General features: G+C 32.5%; 3 protein-coding genes across 4 annotated transcripts in view; 1 reads left to right on the top strand and 2 right to left on the bottom strand.

Annotated features, from left to right (window-relative positions):
* Positions 1 to 689: 689 nt before the first annotated feature.
* On the bottom strand, positions 690 to 12099 carry tos (Exonuclease tos). Its single transcript, XM_072545867.1, has 6 exons — positions 11782 to 12099; positions 10930 to 11252; positions 10336 to 10610; positions 3289 to 3570; positions 2374 to 3060; positions 690 to 1045 (listed from the first exon to the last, which is right to left on the bottom strand). Exons 1-6 carry the CDS (start codon positions 11940 to 11942, stop codon positions 932 to 934), a joined length of 1842 nt encoding a protein of 613 aa, XP_072401968.1. The 5' UTR covers positions 11943 to 12099; the 3' UTR covers positions 690 to 931.
* A 274-nt stretch (positions 12100 to 12373) lies between these two features.
* Positions 12374 to 18219, top strand: LOC140451913 (NEDD8-conjugating enzyme UBE2F-like). 2 transcript variants are annotated; one of them, XM_072545871.1, is made up of 3 exons: positions 12374 to 12769; positions 12907 to 13068; positions 16938 to 17076. In XM_072545871.1, exons 1-3 carry the CDS (start codon positions 12512 to 12514, stop codon positions 16953 to 16955), a joined length of 438 nt encoding a protein of 145 aa, XP_072401972.1. In that variant the 5' UTR covers positions 12374 to 12511; the 3' UTR covers positions 16956 to 17076. The 2 variants fall into 2 exon arrangements, with proteins under 2 accessions (XP_072401972.1, XP_072401971.1); XM_072545870.1 differs by having other exon boundaries at positions 12376 to 12769; positions 16946 to 18219.
* Position 18220: 1 nt separating this feature from the next.
* Positions 18221 to 24841, bottom strand: part of dsx-c73A (doublesex cognate 73A) — a 213740-nt gene continuing 207119 nt past the window's right edge. The window contains exon 5 of the mRNA XM_072545868.1: positions 18221 to 24646. Within this exon, the coding sequence (XP_072401969.1) occupies positions 24468 to 24646 (179 nt within the window). The 3' untranslated portion in view covers positions 18221 to 24467. The remainder of the gene's footprint in view (positions 24647 to 24841) is intronic.

Genomic DNA, 24841 nt, shown 5'->3' with positions numbered 1-24841 from the left:
AAATCTAACACAAAAAATGCACCAACAAAACTGTTTAATCAGACATGAATCTCTTAGAGCACCCATGGGATGTAATAAAACAATCAGTTCTGAGTTCAATGTCTGCTTTTATGAATTTTCGAAAAGTTGTCTGTTAAATGAGAAAATATTCCTCAAAAAACCGTTCAGAAAAACATGTGTTGTTTTGTTTCAGTAAGTTTCATACATTCTTAAAATGACTTATTTATAATATTCTGTTGATGCATTATTTTGTAAATAAGTGTAGTCACTAAAATAAAAAAAAACTAACTTATAATAAGAAAAAATATCGACTGATTAGCAACAGATCCTAGAGGATTCTTAGGTTGCAATAAAACATTCAGTTAGGCGTTGCATGTCTGTTTAGACAAATCTAAGCTTCCAAGAAACTATGTATCACCTGCCCAATACTGTAAGATCTAAGAGTTAGGAACATCACATTTGACCGAATTAAAGTATTTGACATGGAATAACTCTTAAGGGTGATATATTGCAACTTTAAATTCACCATGGAAAATCCAGATATGAGCCTTGTTGAGCATCCTTGAGATGCAATAAAGCAAGTAGGTCGTGCCATGCATACTTTTATAAATATTATATATAATTAGAAACCTCTGATAACGCAAAAGTCATATGAGGTATTGTAACTAAGAATTACAATTTTTATCACATTAATTCATGTTTTAACATAAACATAACACCGTTATCTTTTTCAGCGATTTCTTTTAATTACCCATTAGTATGTTTTGCCGAAAATTACATTAAAACTGATAAACTATTTTTTTATAATAAATTATTTATATTATTGATTGATCCTTCAATTTGATGCATAAAAGAAGTCGCTTAAAATAATATCGATAACTAATAATATCATAAATATCAACATACAAAACAAATCTCATTACAAATTTACTTAAGAACTACTTGAATATGATTTGAAAAATGTTTTTATAGATGTCTGTCCAGTAAGTTGTTTTTTCTTTGCACCTCTGTCTGTACTTTCCAATTTTCGCTTCCTTTGTTGAGGCTACACAGCAAAATTAATTGATATTAATGACAATAAAGTGATACACGATTTTAATATATAGGGAAATAACAAAAATAAGTCCCCCGGGGGCGATGAAACAGTGACAGATGCCTTGAAAGTGGATGAAAAAAGATTATGGTAGGTCCTTGTCCAACCATTCACTGAATGTCTGCAGGAAGCAGTAACACCAACTCAGTGGCATAACGCAGACATTATGCTACTTAATAAAAAAGGCGATGCTACCAACCTCAGAAATTACAGACCCCTAATTTATTTTCCCATATTTATAAACTATTTACAAAAATAATTACGAAACGATTAAAAAATAAATTGGAATTTTATCGGCCCATAGAACAGGCGGGTTTTAGAAAAGATTGCGGAACAAACGATCACCTATTGGTACTAAAAAATCTTATAGAAAAATGTATTGAATATAATAATACATACATACATAATACATTAATCAACAAAAATATTGGAAGCCTTGACAGAATGCCGACTTGACTATCGGTATATAAATATAATTAACTCGTATATCAAGATACAACAGCTAGTGTTAGAGTGCGTGTCCGTGAAACTCAGAAATTTCCGATACAACGTGGAGAACGTCAGGGGGTCACCATATTATCAAAATTGTTCAGTACGCTTTTGGATTACATATTTAACGGGCAAATCTGACTGACAAGGGCATAATCATCAATGGAGAAAAGCTTAGCTACCTGAGGTTTGCTGATGATATTGTGCTAATAGCTGATAGCGATAGATGAGACCAAAGAACTTTTAAATCAGCTTTACCTTTCCTCGCTAGAAGGGAGATTAAAAATAAATATATCTAAACCCCAGATGACAAATCTTGTAGTCAGCGAAGGTATATGCATAGCAACAAGATCCATAGACCAGGTAATGGCCTATAAATACATAGGTCACAAGATTCGCATAGGAAAATATAACCAAACCGTTAAGCTACTCCGTCATAAGACTGACTTGGGCAGCCTTCGGCAAGTTGAAGCACATTTTCAAATCGTTCGACATACCAGTATGTCTTAAAAGAAAAACCTTTAATCACTGTGTTTTGCCAGTGTTAACTTACAGAGCGGAAATGTTGACCATGACAAGGAGAACAGTGCAGAACATCCGTGTGGCTCAAAGGGCGATGAAGCGTGCTATGTTGGGCGTTTCAATGTGAGATAAGATCTCAAACCGCCAGCTACGAGGAAGATCAGGAGTGAACACTGAAGTGGAACTGGGCAAGTCAAGTGGCTCTAATGACAGAAAACAGATGCACAAACTGCAGGAGCAATTATTAAAAGGAAGTGGAAATTTCTTACCTTAGAAGTTGAAGGAGCACAATCCGTTACAGTTATAGGTATACTTGAACTTTGCTTATCTTCAATATGAATTTCTGCAAGTGAAGCATTCAAAAAATTGTTAGGTTGATTTTCTATATTGTCAGTGTTCTCTGCTGCTTGAATAATTTCTGGAATTGAGTTATCAGAGCCTTGAGTTAAGTTTTTAAGTTCATCAGAGCTTTCCAATTCTTGTTTAGTTTCACGATATTGTGTGTTACTTGAAGACGATGCAAATGAAAAGTATCGACTTTGAACACTCACATTGACATTTTCAGTCTCAACACTTTCAGTTATTGCAAATTTGCTTATTTTTTTCATGAATGGATTCTTTACCAGAACAGGGGAACCGGGACTATCTTCGTTACCACTACCATCAGTACTATCTGCATCACTCATTTTTCTTTTTAAGCTTAAACGATTTATTTCGGTTTTAATTTTGCTATCAGCTTCTTCCTTTAGTTCATCTTCAACCTTAGATTGTTGTATAGATATATTGAGCGTTTCCCTTAGATTGAACTTTGAGCCACTAAATTTCTCTTCCAGCTTTTTATCAATATTGCGTGTATAAGTAGATTTGCCTGTTGCAGCAATATTACTTTTTATAGTAGCATTTTGCGGATTTTGTAGATTCCTTGAATCAATTTTATGCCATATACTACCAATTTCCTAAAAAGTTAAACTTATTTTCAAATATCCAGTATATTCCAAAACACAAAACAAATACCATATGTATATAACAAAGAGAGAAGGAAGAAGTAAAAGTTAGGATTATATTGCTTAGTAAAGTATATTGAAACTAGTTGAGGTTAATGTCTAAAACTTTAGAATCTCCTATCTCTCTCCCTGGTATACTTGGCATGAAAAAATTATAAATCAAAACATGTCTACACTTACACATTTTGTGATATTCCAGTTAGCTAAACGAGTTCCATCAGCTGTGCTTATATTGCCTACGGCTAGTTCCAAAGCTTCTTTATTATCAAAAAATGACCCAGCATTTTTGAGGTATTTGTCTGGGACACCTATAGGATCTGTAAGATGAACTAACTTTTTTAAAAAAGGATCAAACACAATTTGATGTTTGAAGGTGGCCACAGCAGTCATAAAATTTTCTTTATAATCATCTGTCACAACCAGTTGTGTAATTCTTAAGTATCTTGCCAGTTTTCCTAAAAACTAAAGTACAACATAAAATTAGATACTTAGTATTCAGCAGTGTAGAGTGAAGACTTCTCTTTTTATTGTTTCTCTTCCACGGAAACTGATACAGAAACAATAACTATTAAAACAAAGCTAAAAACGTTATAAAGAGTCTATCAACTGATAATGAACATTTGGGAAAATACACCTTTAAAATCCAGGGTGGATAGTTCTTTTTATTTATAAAGAAAGGTATCCCTATACAATGCATTACCTGTATAATATAATTGCTAAGCAGAGCATATGAAACAAACACTAACTACAATAAATGGACAAAGGTTTTTGGAATGGACAAAACACAAAGAAACAAAAATAGTAAATTATGAATAGGAAATTAGAGCAGAAAAATTACCAATTGCTGTGACACATACAATTACACATTACTCTAGAAATTTTATAAGCACAATAAATCTATATTATAATTCTTAATATTGTTGCAGTTTCGCAACTGTATATAAAGATATTATATATAACCACATGTGATAACCTGTGTAACCTAAAACTAAGGGCTTGGATGAAGTTGATTTTATATTTAAATCGCTGACAAGAATGGTAGTTAAAAAACCTGTTAGACGCCATGGGTTTCCTATACCAATCTGTAACCAAGGTGTTCTGCCCTTCTAAACACATGCATATCCAAAAAAGGTATGCTCTTTGTGATGTAGTCCTCTAATTCACAAGTGAATTGTAATAGAGGATCAAAATTATTGAACACTGATAGGGTGGCCCATGTCCTGTCCAGTGATAATGCTAGAATTAGGTCATCAACATAACACTTAGTAAAGAGAATTTCAAAATTCAACAACTTTAATTGGTCAGCAACTAAGTCATCAAGAACAAAATTGACAAGGATAGGTGAGTTCGAGGAACCCATAGGTGTTTAAAAAATTTGTAAATAATATTTATCAAATGATTTTGTACACACCTATGACAAATCAAAGAAAGGAAAAAGAAAAGTATTTTAAACATGTAATTCCTAGCTGAGCGCTTTCGGCTTACAAAGCCATCTTCAGAGCTATGCTCAAGTATTTAAAGTATTACTACTAGGAGAGATCTCATTTGGTAAGAAATTACAGAATTTTTTTCTTTTTAAGCTCGTTATATTACAAATTTTCCATTGAAAAAACACACAAAAAAACTGTACATTGGACTCCACAAAAAACACATTAAATTTGGTTATGGTACGGGTGTCAGAACCCGAACATTTATTGGAGTTAAAGGAGGAGACAGAATGCTTCATTCATTCATTGATTCATTTCTACTATATGTACTGCAATTAATGACTATTGAGTGTCATAGTTTTATATAAATAATCTCAATGACATACAGTATAGGTAAAAGTTTATGGTCGGTATGGACCTTACGTGAGATGGAGTGAGAAACACGTGTTTAAAAAGAGAGAGGTATATTAGGTTAGCCCTTTATATGGCCGAAAATGAATGAGTTGAAATAATAAAAAAGGGGAAATTCAATGTTGCCAAACTTATTGGTTTTATTTGACCTGTTGTCTTTTTAGCATTTGACCAATGTTCTAAGATAATCAAATTTGGGCGAAATGGATTTAAATGGCAGCTTACTGTTTTTTATTGGGAATATGCCACAATTTTATTTTACAATAAGTGTAATATAACATTTTGATTTCCACTTCGGAAATCGTTTTATATAAATAAAATTTATTAATGTTTCCTATTTTAAGTATGATTTCCGAAATAAAAATCTAAACATCAAAATAAGCTTATTTTAAAGTCACATTGTGCCTTATTCCCATTAAAAATAATAAACTGCATATGATACCACAATAAAAAATTCTTCATACAAAATTATTTGGCAACATCTCGTCTCCCGATCTCTCGATTCGTCAAAGCACAGAATCAAAGTAAGGACAGAGGTAACGAGTAGAGGTGGGTTGTTAAAGTTTTTATCGTAAACCGATTTTCGTAAACAAGTTACTATGATTGTTTAACAGTAGTTTCAAGTAAGAGAGTACCTACATAAACAAACATAATGGCTATTATCGTTTATACACAATATTTATTGAAGTGAAAGAAACTAATGAAAGATATATTTATTATAACTTGAAAAATAAACTAAACAATACAACCCGATATTAGTAATTGTACTACGTCGGATACTATGGATGTAAGGTTACCGTTTGCTAAAATTTTATTGCAAGATTCTTGCTGGCAGCGTACCATAACAATCACTGAACTACCCCTCAAGTATTTTTGGCCACTCATTGTACTTGTTATTTCTTTAAAAGGCCGTAAAATTTGGGAAAGTTGAGAACAAATAATGCAGTCTTCATTATTTAGATTTGGTCTGTCTGTATTAACTAATACCAATGTGGAACGGATTGCCTCCTCTAACTCGGTCATTCTTTTTAATATGTAATAGGAGAAGTTCTACCTAGTTTCCACGTCTTGGATTGGCCGTTTGGGAACTTTGTTATGTTGTAATTGATACTTTAAAAGCCTTTCTGAAGATAAGGTGCTTTTTTTAAAATGTGTTTTTTGCCGAATTGTCGAAAAAAAGACTTTTTATTTTATCTATTTCTACACGACAGCATTTAAGTGCGTCCTCCACCAATAAATGTAACGTATGAGCAAAACAATTTAAATGTTTTCATTCCAAAACATCTTTAATAGCTTTGACCATATTTGAGGCATTATCAGTTACTGCAAAATTTACTTTTCGTTTTAGACCCCACTGATTAATAATTTCACTAATTTCAAAAGCGATGTTTTCTGAATTATGGTTTCCAGAAAAATGGCAGCAGCCTAATAAAACCGTTTTAAATTCTAAATTTTCGGTTAAATATTGTCCTGTTAATGCGATGTAACTCTTAGTTACTCCATATGTCCAGAGGTCAGTAGTAATACAGGTATTTTCTACTTTTTTAACCACTTGTGATCTAATAATTTGCTCAGTTTTGATATAACATTCCTGAAGTAATGAACCTGACGTAATGAACAAGTTTTTCTTGTTGGCGGTTTATATCCAGGAATCCACCCTGCAAAATTTTTAAAAGCTCGTTCTTCAACTATGGAAAACGGATGAAACGAGTCTTTGCATAGGTTTAGTAAATCCATATCTATTTGTTTCTTTTGTTCTAAACTAATATTTTTATTAATGGAAGTATCCATCACCTTTTGACGCTTGGGTGGCGGTGGCAGTATGTCAGTATTTGTAGTAGAAGTAGTCGAAACGGACAGAAATGCGTCAGAAGAAGTTTCAATCATTGCAATATTCAGAAAGCGGACCATAACAGCTGCATCTTCTACAAATGTGCATTTTTTGAAAATAAAATTATTATTCTTATACTAGGTCAATAATTTTGACTAAGAAAAATAATTCTTAATTGAATATTTATAATAAATAAATCCTTTGACGAACTATCAATAAAGATTTGAAATCGAAAATGCAGATCAATCTTAAATTGAAACTCATCCATTAATCAGAATACCTAGTTATAAAAAACAAAAGAAACAGTTAAGAAGCTGGTTACTTCTATAAAAAAAGAAAAAGATTGTACTAGTGAAAATCAACCAGTACAAGAAAAAGAAACTGATGAGGATGACTTAAGTCCATGGTGTATTTTTGATGAATTAATTGGACATGACTCGTCTAAACATACACCTGTATCGAGAGATATAAAAGAAGTCGACATGTATTTGTCTGATGATATTACCCACAAAAAATTTCGAACGGAGATTGGAACTGTCCATTACAGTGGTGGAAAAACCATCGCCATGTATATCCTAACTTAACCACTATATTCATAAAATATTGTAGTATTGTAACAAAATCTGCTACTTATATACTTATATCATGCTACTTTTTCATAGTTTACAATCTTTTTGACTGTCTGCCAGTTATGTCATGAGGAGCCTCGTTGTATAATGATTCCCAGTCAATTGGTGATTCAACTATTTGCCATCCAGTGAAGTGCACTCTGAAGAGCTCTTCAGCTGTGTCTGTTCCTGCATTGGTATACTCACCCTTGTCATTTAGTTGAATTAATTGGTTGTGTTTTCTCCTTTGAGAGCACCTTTTAAAGTCTAGCACAAGCATGATTGTTTTCAAGTTCCTCACAGTGCCTCCTTCATGTATCTCTCTTGGCTTTTCTTATAGCTGTATAGTATTTTGTCCGTTAGGTTCTGTATTTTCCCCACTCTCTGGTTACTTTTCTGGTAATTTAGATTATTCACTGCTATTTATAGATTCATGGCGTCATTAATCGTTCTCCTCATCCTCGACAGATGCTGGTCTAGAATTTCTTTATAAGCCTCCCAATTGTTTGAATGTAGGTTCCGATAAATGACTTTTGCTGCTTTCTCCTTTAAGTTGTATCTTTGGTCTGAGCAGCTCTCCTCCTCAGACACACGCCATTCTGATATAAAATCGGTCAGGAAATTTGAGGCTATTGTAGTGTCTATTACTTCCTTTCTACTTTTGGTTATGAAAGTCGGCTTTTGTATACATTATTTGTATGTCAAACTTATTTGTTATAATAAATTGCATTCATGACTCACCCCTTTTGTTGGTGTTCATACTTCCCCAAGTCCTGTGGTGTATGTTGGCTTCGCAGCCGATGAGCAGCTGCATCCCCGTTTTCCTGCACTGCCTCACCAGCTCCTCCACTTCATTGGCTGGTGCCGCTTCTGGATCGTCCGAAGGAAGATAGGCCGAGCCCAGAATAATCTCCCTCAGTCCTCTTCCCTCCCAGATCTTGACTCTTACTGTCGTCAGATCTCTGGAACACAAATTAATTAGCAGCAGTATCTCTAGTCCCTTTCTGGCAATCACACAGGTCCGGGGGACTTCAGAAGATCTACTGTAGATCAGTTCTCCATTTAACACTAAACCTTTGACCTCCCTTTGGTTTACCTAAGGCTTTTGTATAAGTGCAATATCAAATGTCCTTTCAATCGCTACGAGGACTGCTAAGGCTGCCTTGCAACATTGTTGGTTCAATCTGAACTACTGCAGGTTCAATCTGAACTACCATTAGGCCTATCTTTCTTGACTTGCAGATCTCTGCCCTACCAAGTCCATACTAAGCTTTGTAGCTCTTCTTCAGATTTCTACAGGATTCTTCATCTATAGAAAAGGTCAGGAGCTGGCTCTCTTCTCTATTTTCCTGCTTAACAGGGACCAGTTCTGTGTCCTCATCATCTGATTCAGATGTTGAAGGCGCACCCTAATCATCTGTGTATCTACGGATTTTGGCTCAGGAATGAAGACCAGGACCCTGATTCTCACCAGGAGGTTCTTGAATTCAACCACTGTCAAACTCACCCCCTCCCAGAGAGTGCCAGCACTTCAATTGTCTCCCTAAGCCAGTTCTTAGTGACCTCATTTGGGGTCAATGATAGTACTCCTGTGTTAAATGAGGATCTTTCAAATTAAGGAATGCTGCCACTACCTGAAGGGGCAGCATAAAGTACTTCTAGCAGTTTGCTTTGTACCATGTCTGCCTGTTCTTGGCTTTGACACTTTGCTGTAGCTCACCCCTTTTGAGATGACTTTATGCTTCTTGGCTTTGTTCTGGAGTCTGACTCAGAGTAGGATCTTTGATCTCCAATGCTCCTGCTCTCCTCTTGTTTCTTAATCATATCTTTGTTCTCAGTAGTCTTGATCTTCTTCTTGTGAGGATTTTCATCCTTTTAAGTCCCTTCTGCCATTTTTCTCTCCTTGATCAGCTCCCTTCTCTGAGCCTCCAAAAGCCTTTCTGTCTTGAGTTTGATTTTGTTAATCTCCTCAGATAATAGTGCAGAGACTTGCTTCCCTTTGCTTTTTGATTACTGTCAGGATCAATAGGTTTCATGTCCCTGAGTGTTGAAGCTGAGGAGTCTGAGGCAGTGGTTACTGGTTCTTCCCTACTCTGTGTTGGTGAAGAGTTTGAGTCAGTGGTCCTTGACTCCCTCTTCTCTTGGTTCTTGTTTGTTGTTTCATGTACTTAATAATAATAATAATATTTACTACCTTAGAGTTAATATTATTTTATAGGATGTCATATCCATTTTAATTTTTTTCATTGTATTTAATAATTTAGGTTGAATATGTGCCTTTCAATGCCTCAGATGACGTGCCTAACATAAAAGTATAAGAGTTTCTGAAACACACACTAGCTTTCCATTTATTAATAAATATATTTTAGTTACACTTATTTTAGCACAATAAAAATAATACCAGACAAATACGAATGTGCCTATTACCTAGGCTCCCTGGCTAACACCAATGATTTGGGATGCAATTTTATAAAACCATTCAATTCAACTCTTATTATAAATTTTTTATCAAGTATTATAGTATTTTTGAGTATTCCTGTTCTCCTTAGTCATATATAAAGTATATTACTTGGATACGAGAAAAAATGTTGTTCTTTAAAAATAAGATGTTTTTTTAAAAATAGGATGCTCTATACATGGAGAGTATACTAAAACAAGATAATTCTCTTTAACACTATTCAATATTGCAATTAGAGATACAAAGGGAGGCATAGAAAGAAATAGTACAATTATTATAAAATTGTCTCAGCTCTGTAGAGTATGCTGATAGTGGTCATTAGCAGAAATGTAAATAATTTTAAAGAAGAATAATAAAAAATTGTGTTTGTTCAGATATTTAAATATTTACCTTAGCCTACATACTGTGAGTATTAGGTGTTCCTAAGATCAAGTCTGCATCAATGAAAAAGAAAACATCACTATAACTACTATATTTGAACTTTCTTTTTACCTTTAAAGGGTCTGTTTCCTCTGTCAATTTTATAAATTTCTCTGCCTTTTTAAGGCCTATTCCTGGTAAAGATGGTAGATAATCACATCCAGACAAAATACACATATAAAGGAATTTATTAAAGGTGTATTGTTCAAGTTGTAGACCCATACAGTAATGTATTTTATGCGCCTCTATAAGTACACCATTTCCTTTTGCATCTAGTTTGTATATCACACTTTTGCAACCAAAAAGCATGAGATCTGAGTCTTCTGTTATAGCTATATTAACAGCTCCTAAAAATCAACTAGTTTAATAAATATAAAAAATACTATTAGCAGACTTTTATTCCGTTCAGACACATCTGGAATTATTTTTATACACCCACTGTTTTCATAAACCATAACTAAAATGATTTATTTCACAATAGCAGTTATTATTTACAAAAATTTACTGAAATAAATATATCATATTTAGGTTGGAGTAAACTGTTTGATAAATTGTTCTTAAAATACATTGATATTCAAACATTCTATTGTTGGAGCAACCAGATGGAAGAAAATGTTAAAAATGAAAATCCCCAAAGGGTTTATGAAAACAAACAATTAAACCTACCAATATTACATAAGTATGCTAACTGAGCATCTGCTTCATAGGGGGCAACAATGCAGTCAACATTGATTTGGTGACATGCCTTTATTACCTCTGCTATTAATTCTGGTTTGATGCTGATACTTCTTTGTAGATATTTTTCTGAAAGGACAGTGTCTCCTAGTGCTAGCAATTCATCAGATCTTTGTTTATATTCTTTTCTTTTCTCACTTCTTTTAGTATTAACTCCTGCCTTTGCTGGTAAAGCTTTGCCATCAAATACTAATACAGGTTTTATGCCGTTTTTTGATAGCATTTCTACATAGTTTTTAATGTATCTTACCACACTGAAACAAACATTTATCATTATTTTAAAAATTACACAAGCTTTGGCTTATACAGAAAAAAGTTAAAAGACTTTTTTTCACCACATAATTATCTAGCAAAAGATAGTTCAAGAAAAACTAAATTGTAACTGACATCATAAACCATGGGTTGTTAATGTTAAAACACAGTTTTGTAACCTAGGGCAAGAGGAAATTTGTTGGAATCATATAGGATCTGATTTCATGTTAGTACAGGTGGGTCAACTGTGTTATGAATCTGTTTAATTGTAAAATGTTTAAAATTTAAACTTGTTCTCAACAACAATTCTCTTAAAAGAAAAGTTTCTCAAATAGCTGGGGCATAGTTGGCAGCAAACTAATTGGGTGAAACTATAAGCATTTAATTGAGCGTTTTAAAGAGGTAGACCCAACCACATACGGACCTCAATAACGTGATTCAATATTAGCTAGATTATAATTAGAGCCTGAGTAACTTATCAAGAAAGTGTAGCCATTTTAATAAAAACACATATGCATATGCAATACTTACTGCTGGTAATCTTTATGAATTATAATAGACTTGGCAAAAGTACTGGCTGCTTTATGTAGCCAGCAAGAAACATCTATTCCAACAACAGAACCCTTAAACTCACTAATATGACAATCTCTTCCAGCGACTTCAAGATATGGTAATAGTCCTGTAATACCCATGTTTTTTCACAATCAAACTTAGAAGAATATAATATTAAATTTAATTTAAATAGAAATCACCGGCATTCTAGATAGAACCAACCAATAAACACTTATTTGGCTGATAAAAGTTCGATCTCATTACTTTGCATAAGGCGCGAACCGCGAACCTATCCTATAGTTGTCTTACTGTTAGTTGTCATATAATATTGAGTCAATATCGAATATGAAGTGAACAATCGATAATTTCGGTAGTGAATAATATTTCCTTGACAGGTGAAATGATTTACCATATGATTTACATTTTTCAATTTTTTGAAACATTATTTGAAGCTTCTAATTAGATTATTTTTATTTATTGCTCCATTTACTTATTTATTAATTACTTAATAATGTGTCCTTCCAGTTATCAAGTGAAAAAAATCGATTACGTCAATCGTATTAATAATCGTTTCTTTTATGATGATAGGAGGCTGAACATAACCCAACTTTGAAGGATGTTTTTTGGTAGTAAACAAAAAATGATAAAGGTTTCATAAAATTTACACTTTTGTGCTAATTAGTGTGATTTTGACTATTGTAAATTCATAATGATAACGTTGTCGCAAAGACTTAAAAGAAAAGCAGATAATAATGAAGCAACAACATCAAGAGCTTCAATAAGGGACAGATTACTAGTTAAGGAAGCTCAAGAAATGGCTCAGTTGTTACCTTCGTGTTGTTCTATTCACTATACCAATGAACATGATTTAAGTAGATTTATGTTAGTAGTAAAGCCAACGGAGGGCTTCTGGGAAGGTGGGACTTTTCGGTTTGATATATGTGTTACAGATGAATATAACATGGTCGTAAGTAGTTTTATATTATGTATGATACAACCATCACAAAATTTTCCGGTGTCTTGTACTATAGATGTTTTGCTATTTGAAAATTTTTCTTATAATACTACCCTAGTCATTTATTTTTTCATTTAAAATTATTTTAGCCCCCTGTAGTTAAATGCCTAACAAAATTGTGGCATCCAAATATTACCGAATCTGGCGAGGTATGTTTATCATTACTTAGAAGGCACAGTATGGATGGTATGGGATGGTCACCTATTAGACGATTAAATGATGTTGTTTGGGGATTAAATGCCTTATTCACAGTAAGTTTTTTATTTTAGTAATTTTGTCCGATATACTTTTTTCTATTTAGAAAAATCCTACTTTCGTGATACTAGTGATAGCAAAATTATTATCATCTCACGTTACCTACATATTCAACCACATCAAAAATAAATACTATCAACAAATTTTTATCTAAATTTTATCATTTTAAAGCCATTCTATTCTGCAATGTGAACTCTTCCATATTGTGGTTAAAGTATTTTTTAATATGCTCTTGCTACTTCTCAGTAGATTGTTAAATACATTTATAAAAAAACTCACATGCTATAACTCTGATCAAATTTTATGCTCTTTTCTCATATTAATATTGAAGTATCAGAATACCTTAAGGGATACATGTCAGTCAATTTAGTATAACCATTTTATAAGGCTGAATTCAGACCAAGATTATAATATATTGCTAATTTGTAAAAAATGTAAAAATATAAAAAAATGTTGTTTTATAAGTTTTTCTCACAAAGTCAATAGAATTAGAACAAGCTATACTATTAATAATCAACCACTGAATTATGTTTCTTCTATTCAGGATTTGGGTGTTATTTTCAATGAGAAGCTTACTTTCTGTGACCACATAAACTCTATTTCAATAAAGGCATCTAAACTTCTTGGTTTCGTTACTAAGAATTGCAAGTATTTCTCCATTAATTCAACAAGATTAGTGTATTGTTGCTTAGTTAGATTTTGGAATACTGTTCAGTTATTTGGTCACCCTATTTTCAGAACAATATTGATACTATAGAAAGAGTCCAGCATAAATTCTTGAGATATTGTGCTTACCACGTCCACACTACTATTGAAAATCATGATTATTTCTGTATCAAACAACAATTATCTTTACCCTCACTCAAGAACCACTGTGACATATCAGGAGTTATATTTATGTATAAGATCATACATGGATTTATTGATTGTCCAAACCTGTTAAGTCAGATTAACTTTAATGTTCCCCATCAAGCTCTACTGTATCACAATGTTTTTAATATTCCTTTCCACAGAACAACCTATGGTATTCACAACCAATTGGATAGATATATGGGGCTATTAAATGATCATGGTTTTGATATTTTCAATATAACTTTAACTCAGTTAAAAAGATCTCTTGCTTTGTGATGTATATTGGGATTGTTGAATTTTGTTCTTGTTATGCTTTGTTTGTTTTTTTTAGTTTGTAAGATTTTTAGTCTCATTTTTTTTTTAAACTTTTTAATATTGATTTTATATTATAAGTAATTTCAAGTTTTGAATCCTAACTGTGATATTGTATATTGTAATTTAAACTGTTAATGGGATTATCCAGTGTATTAAATAAATAAATAACTAAATAAATAAATTTATTATGGAAAGAAAAAAATTATTGCTGTAGGTATTGTATATTATATAGTTATTGCTGAGAAACACTGTTTATCCTAACTTTGTGGTAAAAATACTTAACCATAGCTATATCTCTGCAATGAAAATAGCTACAGTTCCCATTTTAACGGCATATTTTATTGCTAATTAGTTGCTGTTGATTGGTACATTGACCAACCCCTAAAAACTACTCCATCATCCTCTAGCGCGAAAGTCATCCAAAGGAAAATCGAGATATCAGCCAAAAAATTTGAAACTAAATACCTAACTGCATAAATTTATCAAAAATTAGTCCCTAATATCAAGTCTGCAAGAAACCACGGACCATCTTGATTAAAATTTTGTTTAACCTTCCGGCAGTCATGTCTCTTAAAGTGACATGAGTGGACAGACTACGGTACTTAATGCCGCACATAGAAAAAATGGTATTAAAAGTTAAAAATTATCAAAACTTTGTTAGAAAAATTCGAAAATGAGGCAAAAAAAGAAAAGCATTATTTTTAGCAATTTATTGTATGACTTTAACATAATGTAACGACTCAGGCGCAAAATATAAAAACGAATAGTCAATCTTACAAAAATATCAAAACAAAGAAAACGGTTGCAATGAAATATATCCTCACAAAAGATCCCAAAAGAAAAATATCTAAATACAAAATAATTAAATTAGTCTTCCTCTATTGAAGGATACAAAGACATATTACACTGAATTTTTTTCTCACTATGATTTTTGCCAGCATGAGTCACAGCAAACAGTTGTTTTATTGTTTTTATGCGCACTGCATATCTGGCACCATCTACTTCAACTTTGGTTTACCGTGCTGGTGGGTTCTTTGGCAATTTGAAAAGGCAGCAGAAATTCTCTTACATCTTTTGGAAGTGTTAGTATCTTCGCTTGGTCTTCTAAATGATCCCCCATCAGGAAGAAACCTAATTCAAATAAGAATTTTCTCCTCCTTTGTGGCAACATATTTGGCTTAGTCATCATCATTTTGGCTTTACAACCCTGTGTGGGTCCTAGCCTCCCCAAGAATTTTTCTCCAGTCGTCCCTATCCATCGCCTTCCTCCGCCAAGCATGTATTTCCATATTTCTCATGTCTTCATCGATGTTATCTAGGAATCTTGTTCTGGGTCTTCCTCTTCTTCTTTGACCAATAGGTCTATCAAGGAGCGTTTTTCTAGCTGGGTCGGTTTGCTCCATCCGCATTACATGGCACCTCAGACGTTGTATCTTTATGTGTTTTACGATATCTGGTTCCTGGTATATCCTATAGAGTTCGAAGTTGTATCGTCTCCTCCAGACACCATTTTCATTTACCGCTCCATAGATGCGCCTTAGTATTTTTCTTTCGAAACATCCTAACATGTTTTCATTGCTTTTTGTTAAAGTCCAGGTTTCTGTTTGCCCTCGATTTGCCAACATAAAAGGTAGAGACCTGTATGTTTGCTGCAAAGCTTGCCTTTGAGCCTAATACAAGACCAATCTCTCCAACTTGTACCGAAGAAATTTGATTTTGTTATAAACATGTTCGTTTCTACTTCTTTAGAGCCTTTTTATAATTTTGCTCAATAAAAAATGTAAAATCTTCTTATATTTTTGATTTCTTAGCATAAATTAAAAAAAGTCTGTGGTGTCGTATATGACATCACGGTACCACTAATAACCTAAAAAATATCCCAAAAATATCGATACCATTCTAGGATTAAATTGACAGATTTACTAAAAATGTTTTACATTATTTGTTAAAAGAACAGTTATAAAGAACAGAATAATAAATAAAAGACAAAAAGTCTCGAGGGACACCCAACCAGTCTGAACAGACCAGAATGACAAACTGTGTAAGAGATTAAAGGTAGCAAATTGTAACAATGATGTCATCATTAATGTGATCCAATAAAGTGTTAAGTAATGTAATGAGAATGACCTAATACTTTCTGATTATTCCCCACTTGTGCTTCTTGACATTTGTGTTGCATATATAGATTACAAGCCATGGTACATTTTTAATGGGTCATTTGACCCAGCAGAAATCACATATAAATAAATACTACAATATGTAATAACAAGTTTAGAAACTATGCCGAACATTCTTATCGATACTCAAAGGATGGGGGTTCAAATTAAGAGCTACACCTTAGATGTCAAATTACCGAAAATAGGGAAACATTTATCTGAAAATAAAAATTTTTTCCTGCTCCTGGTACCAATATTTTTGTACGGCATTAGGTCGCATGTCATTATTTTTGTATTACCTACTTAAGTTATAAATGTCTTACAAAAATGTCTGGCCAAAAGAAAATTACCCCCTTGAGTGGTAAGTTTATCTTACCTGTGACTCACATGTACCGATAAGAATTGACGGTATCTTTTCTTAAGTGGTTATTACATATTGTAGTATTGTTTTATATGCTGGGTCAAATGATCCATTAAAAATCTCTCATGGGCTTGTATACTATTACTGTATGCTCTATTTTTGTCTGTATCTCATGATGCAGTTTTTTAGGACTTACTGAACTTTGAAGATCCTCTAAATGTGGAAGCTGCTGATATGTACAGGCATTCTAAAGAAGAATTTAAAATGAAAGTTATGGAGTATGTAGCTGGTTATGCAAAGGATTAGGTTATATTTCTTGAGCTTGTAAGTCTTTTGTATTTATTTTGCAGACATTTTATTTAAAATAACTTTTGGTTGCTGTGTTACTAGGGTGTAAGTAGAGGGTGCCTAAAATTATATTATATCGTTTTTATAGAACTATTATTGTTCTACTAATATTTTGAATCTACCAATTAGATTTTGTTAAATCATTTTACAAGTTGCTTATGTTAAATCACCAAAAATATAGTCAAATCAACAATATATTGCATATCAGAGAAAGTGGATCATCTAAAAATTTACAAAATCTATATTCTTAGTACTTACTAAATCTTGTGTATAGGTTCAATTACTCATTTAACATGTCATAACGTTTTCATTAATGGTTTTAATGGTTTAACGTCATAATGGTTAATGATAATCAAAGTGAAAATAAACAAGTTGTATTAACAGAATTGAACAATTCAAGAAAGGATGGGGATGCCTTTTTGATAATCCATATTGTATCCTCAAATCTGGAGAATATTCCTGATTCAAGTTAACAGCAAGTTTAATAGGATTTTGACTCACCCTTTAAGCAGACTAGTTCATTTTTGAATACCTAATTCTTTAAGGTACTATAGTGCCACCAGACAGTCTATAGAGTATAGCAAATAATTGATTCAATTTAAATAAAATAAGTAATTTAAAAATCTTATAATTACCTACTTAAATTTTTTAGATATTCCATTCCCTCAGGTGTATAGTATACAGTCATGTATGTTCATATTGTTTAGAATGTATAGACATGCAACAAAAAAATAGTACTGATCATTATATTTATATATTTTGAATAATAACTAAAATAAATACATATTATTTTAATTTGTGGATAGTTTTATCTGGATCCAATACTTTTAAGTTTTTGCATAAACAATAGGACTACTAGTTGCATATCTGGCCTAATATTTATTTAAATAATATCGGTTTTGGACACCCTCTCTCAATAATTTGAATTATTAATATATCCACAGAACTTTTGCTATATTTGTAATTGTGATAAATAATATGCTTTTTAAATTTTTATAAAAAGAATCAGTCGATATTAAAAAATATTTTTGGTGTTAAAAACTTACCTTTCCAAATTTCCATACTGTGACCAATCACCCCTGAATATTATCTTAATAAAAACAACTTAGATTTTGCTATAGCGTTTTATTTATTTCTAATAGAGACATAGTTGAAAAACAACATGACAGGTATATTCTAACGATATATAAATATTTTTAAATATCAGAGTATGTATAAAATTTTTGAATATGCATTTCAAAGTAACTAATTCGTGGGTTAATGTGATAGTTGACACGTAAAAATCTATATAACTCAATGAATTAGGACCCTGACTTTTTGTTTAATCATTAGGTATGGACCAAAAGGTAGTGAACCCTCCGAGTAGTGTGTATCTGCAAGGCTAGAAATTCTTACGGTAACCATCACCTGGCAAGCATCAACCCTGTACGTCATCAACCCCTATATTTTTGAAAGTGTAAAAACAAATTTAAAAAAAACTTGTTCCTGTAAGCTGACAATTTTTATATGATTTTGTTGTTATTGTAAAGTTTAAAAAACTGACCGGCGTTTTCGATGGGCACAAATACCTGACAGGTGAACGGAAATGTGTGTCATATATAAATGAAAATAAACTTTATTCTGTAAAGTTGAAATTTATATGTGTGATTTAAAGTATGTACAATGACAGGCGGTTCTGGCTAACATAAGTACTTGACAAGTGAGGGGAAAGATGCTACGAGAGTGCAAGTAAGAGGCGTAATTTGACTTCAGGTGGTGCGAGTGGGACAGTTTATCTAAAGTCGACATTATGCAATTTTCATGCTGTGCAAGAGCTAGGCAAGACATATTATGCAACTGCTCATGCTCACGATTTACTTCCAAGCAATATCTGTGCTATAGTCCGACAATTGAAAATTTTCAAATTTTTTTCAAAACTTTCAAATCAAGTTAAGAAAAAAACAAATATAACGTTTACAGCACACAGCAATTCTATAAATAGAGAATAAAGTGTAATGACGAGATCGTATGTTAAAATTGCAGATTGTCTAAGTTAATGAAACAATAAGTATTTTCCAAAGTTTTCTGTTTTTTGAAGTTCTGTATTACGTACTCTATAATAAGAATAAAATTCTACTTTAATTTGTTAGATAACTATAAGACACCTGTCAAAAGACACATGATAATTTAATAATTATATCGGTCTTAGATTTAATTTTTACGTAATTACTTACGTGTTTAAATAAATACTTAAAATTTTTTTTGGTACGCCTCTGTAAAATTGACAAGTGGAATATGATTTCTTTGCAAAGTTATCGTTAAGTGCGATGTTGCCAATTAATCGCCTTCAATTAAAAATTGTTTTAGTAAAGACGAAAATTATTGTGTCAGTTTAAATGTTACTTATTAGATGTAATAATTTGTGATTTATATTTAAATATATTTATTGCTGGACTGAAATATCCAAGTGAAATATTTAAAGTTATTATTTTGATATATTTCTTCTGTTGGTAACAGTGAAAGTGGTATCTCAAAATTGCACAAAAATAGCCCTGATGTAAACAGACAGGCTAGGCAAGAGGTATGCCATGTAAGACGGACTTGCATAGCGTGATACTTGAATAGCCTAGATGTAAAGCTATCTTAACGGCAAAATTGGTAGGTACACAATATATTGAGAATTATTTTAAAGTTTGAAATTTTAACTATATATTAATAGTGATTGTGCACTGACAAAAGAAAAAGAAGTGCTTAATTTAATTAAACAACGTAAGCTTGAGTACCTCGGCCACGTGATGCGGAACGAAGAAAAATATCGAATTCTTCAACTCGTTATGCAGGGTAAAGTATTTGGCAGAAGAAGACCGGGACGCCGTCGTAACTCGTGGTTGAAAAATCTCCGACAATTGTTTGGGATGACCTCAGCGGAGCTGTTTCGCAGAGCAGTCAACAAAACCATGATAGCCTTGGTGATCGCCAACATCCGGACCGGATAAGGCACTGAATAAGAAGAAGATTGTGCACTTTATATTCATATTTAAGTAAATACTATGTAAGATGGAATCTGAACACGTTGTTTGTGCGATTTACAACCAACATATTGATGCGAAAACTGTAAAATTTATAATAAGTACTCGGGATAAAAGCAAATCAATATTAAAAGTTAGAAAAGAACATAATGTAAAATTTAATGACATTTCTTTGCCAGAGGAAGTTAATAATAATACAGGTTTTCATGTAAAGTATTACAAAAACTTTCTTGCTGCAATGGAAAAATATCGCCAGAACGAACCATCGACTTCATCCAATGTACCAGCATCATCAGCAGATATATTTTTTTATTAACTTATAATATAACAAATATATATTATATTCTCTATAAGGTTTCATATATTGAGTTTATCATACCCCATTACAATTATCCCAATGTCACTTTGTTATGAAGATGGAATTATCTATAAAACTGCAAAGTCAGCAATGATTGAAGCTTTACAAGCAAATAGCCCTTACGAAGAAATACCAGCACGGTTCGATGCTGTTATTTTTGATGGGTTTTATTTACTTCATACAATGAAAAATATTCCAAAAACGTTTAGTAATATTTCCAGGATGGACCTCGTCTCCTGGAGTATGTTAATTTCATTCTAAATCACTCGACAGTCATTACTCGGGAGTATTCCAGGTCACTGAACACGAATATGATAATGACGATGATCCTCAACCTACCTGGTGCCCAGGGTGAACCTCATCATCTGGAGTTTTATGTTATTTTCATTCGAAATCAGTCGAAAGTCATTACTTGGTGGTTTTCAAGGTCGCCGAATACGAATGTTATGACGGCGATAGTTTTCGAGCTACTTGGTAGAGGGTGGACCTCTTCCCTAGAGTTTTTATTGCTTTCATTCGAAATCAGTCTAAAGTCATTACTCGTAGATTTTTAGGATTGCACACGAATATTACGACGGCCTTGGTGTCAAAGGTCTCTGGAGTTTTATGTCAATAAAAATCAAGGTACCTTGAAGATCATAATAATATGTTATAATATTTGTGTTCATCGATCTCGAAAACCCCCCAATAATGACTTTGACCGATTTTGAATGAAAATAACATTAGAGTTCAAATGACGAAGTTCACCCTGGGCACCAGATAGTTCGAGGATCATCACCGTCATAATATTCGTGTTCAGCGACCTCGAAAACCTTCTAAGTAACGACCTTCGACTGACTTCGAATGAAAATAACATAAAACTCCAAGGGACGAGTTTCACCCTGGACACCAGGTAGCTCGAGGACCATCGTCGTTATTATATTTGTATTAAGCGACCTCGAAAAACCATGAATTATGACTGTCGATTTATTTAGAATAAAATTAACATCCTTCAGGAGACGTGGTGATCCACTCTGCGCAGCAGGAAGCTGAAGGACTATCGTCGTTATCATAGTCGTGTTCAGCGACCTCGTAAACCCCCGAGTAACAAAATTAAACTCATTCCTATCGATAGTTTCTTAGTTGCAAGTTTTTCATTTTCTATGCACTTTGGAAATGCATTTTTCTTATGCGTAAAATGCAATTTTCATTTTACCACCATGAATTATCTTCATAAACTTTTTATGTTTAAAATTGGTAGGTTTAGAGCTTCGTTTCCTCGTCTAAGTAGATACAATTTTAGATCAGTATCTTCGCCGTCGAATTAAAGATTATGAACGAAGCCAACGCCACGAAGTACGAAACATACAATATTTGATAACTGGTTCAGATCAAATCAAACCAGTTGATTTTATCAAGGTACTCCGTAACAAAGAATTCAAAGAAGCATTTGTAGATTTTTTAATTACACACTAGAGTACAAGTGCTCATAACTGTGTGATCTCCAATATCAATAATAATTTTATCGTGCCAGCATCATGAAGAAGCATATGCGAAAATAATATACCATATATGCCGAATGGATAACGATGTCGAATGTTTTAATAAAAGCACCCGACACAGACATTTTAATAATAAGGTTTAGAAACATGGACCATCTCTGCAACAATAATTTAAAAATCTATATGGAATATGGCAAGACGAATTAAAAAATTCGATTAATATTTCACAATTACACATTAAATTCCACTACTTGGAAAGTTTGTGTTAAAAAAGTTTCTTTCTTACTTAAAAAAATTGTATGGCATGAAATCTGCAAATTTAAATAAAGCACGGTAAGAAAAGTTTCTCGCCACATATAAAACAAGTGATACTGAGGCGTTTATGAAAAAACTTATTAGTTACGATTCCTCAAACTTCCATGTTAACGGGAACTGCAACAACAATTATTACGATCTTTATTTATTACAAATATCTGGCAAAATAGTCACTTAAAAGTGCCAACGGTTTTTAAACCTGAAGATAATGGTTGGGAATTGATCGATGGAATCTATGTTTTTAATTGGTTTGCGGGGGATACAGTTCCTTGTTCTATTTGCGAAATAATATTCCAACAGCCTACTGATACGGCTGAGACTGAGTCAAGTGAAGCTGAAGAACACATTAAAGATAATACACAATTTTTTAATTTCATAAAATATATGGAATTCTATATAATTTTTTGTTTCTTTTTAGATGATGAAATAATGATGAATCATATGATGGTGAAGAAAGTAATGATGACATATCAGATGATGAAGATTAATTTAAAAACTTATGTAGATTTTATCATAACTAATAAAATATATTTTACCCGTAATTTCTATTTTCGTATAATGGGAAATCTTGTCAAACTCGGCCTAATAAACCGATACCCAAAGTTTGCAGAGAGTATATATCATAAACATTTTGCCGATGGACATTCTAACTATCAGGTACTTGTGCTCATCGAAAACGCCTGTCAATTTTTGTTCAACTTCACAATGAATGAACAAAATCGTATAAAAATGTTAAGCTTACAGGAACAAGTTTATTTTTTTTTATTGTTCGTCACGTTTAAAAATATAGCGATTGATGACGTGAGGTGATGGTTACCGTACTTAGCATGTTATGATCCATTATTATAAGAATATCGAGCACCGTTACTCGGAGGGTTCACTAGCTCTCCTACTAGTATAGCCTATTGTGTGATATCTGATCTTTACCTCTTGTTTCTCTTCTACACCTTTTGTTCCATTTTCTGTGAATCTATTCGATTCCGCAGTACCACTACATTGATAGTTTTTCTCGTAAGCTGGCACCGATCATCATCTTGTAACCTTAACTAATATTTTACTGAAAGCTTTTATTCTTGTTTACATTGTTGTGTTGGTTGACTGTAGTTCATGTATTTCTATTGCCGTTTAATTCCCTATCAGTACAATTAGTGTGCCGAATTCGATTTTATTATCTGCCAAATGCCTAATTCTATGTTGGATGATACATTTTTACACCCACATATCTCCATCCATTTTTTTTTTGTTTGGATGGGTATTAAAATCTTTCAGTTTTTATATTTCGTGCTTTCATGTTCTACATTATGGTATACATGTTGAATTTTCATGTATACGTGATTCTTACAATTTCAACTTTATGCTCTTATGTATATCAAAAACTACATGGCAATTAAGTTAATGAATATAAGAAATAAATTACGTTATATTCTAGTTCAACTATGGTTTTGATTATTATTAAGTTAAAATGCGTAAAATAAAAAAGGTACTATATTTTCTACTGTTTGTTTTGTACATATCATTGGAGCGAATCATGCCGATTTTGAGCTCGTCTTGCAGCGGTGTGCCTTTGTATTAATTTTTCACAACAATAATTCTAAAATTTTAACGCGATACACGCCTATTGCATTGGAGGTAAGTAAATGTAATTTTTAGATACACAGTATGCTTTTTGTGGCGAATGCTGTATATTTCCCATTGTAATTCGCTACCAATGACCAGTTTCATCACTGTTTATTATAGCACTATCACTACTCCGGCCTATCAAGCTAAAACTACGTATAAATAAAATAAATATACTGAGTACGATCGAGAAATTGAAAAATGATATAAGTCGAGATAAGTTTTATGAATAATGTCGACATTGAAAATTTGCAAATAAAAACATCACCTGGACTCGTAAAGGTAGGTTGGATTTCTGTTGCTATCTTTAATGTGATTATATTTTGGAATATAAATATTTCTTTTTAAAAAAGGTGGTATAAACTAATCAATATTTTTGCGAAAAATATGTCTTTTAAAAACAAAATAATCCAAATTTGACCAATGGTTTTGCAAAAATATACGTTTGGTATATTTTGCCCATATCCCTAGTCCGTTTGGTACTAATATCTAAAAAAACCCTTTCACCTACTTTTATCATCATAGTGACTTTTTTAAATGCAAATTATTCAAGTACTATAGTACTATCTACTAAAAATTCTAGATTAGTCCCATATAGCACTCCTTGCTAGTTCCACGGCCTTATCCCAGGGAAACTGAGGTTTATCCATACTCTTAGATATCCTAGATTGTCTGTCTCTTCTGCCGTCCACGCACATCATTCCATATACTCTGATTCCCGGTACGCTGGCATATGTGGGCTGATCGTGAGACATGGGACCCTCTAAAAATATATTTAACGTTACTAAAAAATTCGGGTTAGTGGTGAGTTATATTAGCGTATACGATACCAAAACACATATTATGCACATTATTAAACACATGCAAACATATATTAGTTTATAAGAGAAGGAAGCTAAACAAAATGAAGATACTATAGTGAGATAGTTAGATATAAATAAAATGTTGCAATCAAACT

Source organism: Diabrotica undecimpunctata, chromosome 10 (assembly GCF_040954645.1).
Source record: "Diabrotica undecimpunctata isolate CICGRU chromosome 10, icDiaUnde3, whole genome shotgun sequence".
NCBI lineage: Eukaryota > Metazoa > Arthropoda > Insecta > Coleoptera > Chrysomelidae > Diabrotica > Diabrotica undecimpunctata.
The sequence above is the reverse complement of the archived record's forward strand: the minus strand, read 5'-3'. Positions and strand labels throughout refer to the sequence as shown.

Bases quoted from the DNA above. Each gene is read 5' to 3' on its own strand.
- LOC140451913 (XM_072545870.1), top strand. From the start codon at position 12,512: ATGATAACGTTGTCGCAAAGACTTAAAAGAAAAGCAGATAATAATGAA. The intron at 12,770-12,906 runs GTAAGTAGTTTT...AAATTATTTTAG, and splicing joins CAGATGAATATAACATGGTC to CCCCCTGTAGTTAAATGCCT. The intron at 13,069-16,945 runs GTAAGTTTTTTA...GCAGTTTTTTAG, and splicing joins GATTAAATGCCTTATTCACA to GACTTACTGAACTTTGAAGA.
- tos (XM_072545867.1), bottom strand. From the start codon at position 11,942: ATGGGTATTACAGGACTATTACCATATCTTGAAGTCGCTGGAAGAGAT. The intron at 3,571-10,335 runs GTAAAAAGAAAG...GTTGTACTTTAG, and splicing joins AGGAAACAGACCCTTTAAAG to TTTTTAGGAAAACTGGCAAG. The intron at 1,046-2,373 runs GTAAGAAATTTC...TTTGCTGTGTAG, and splicing joins GTGCTCCTTCAACTTCTAAG to CCTCAACAAAGGAAGCGAAA.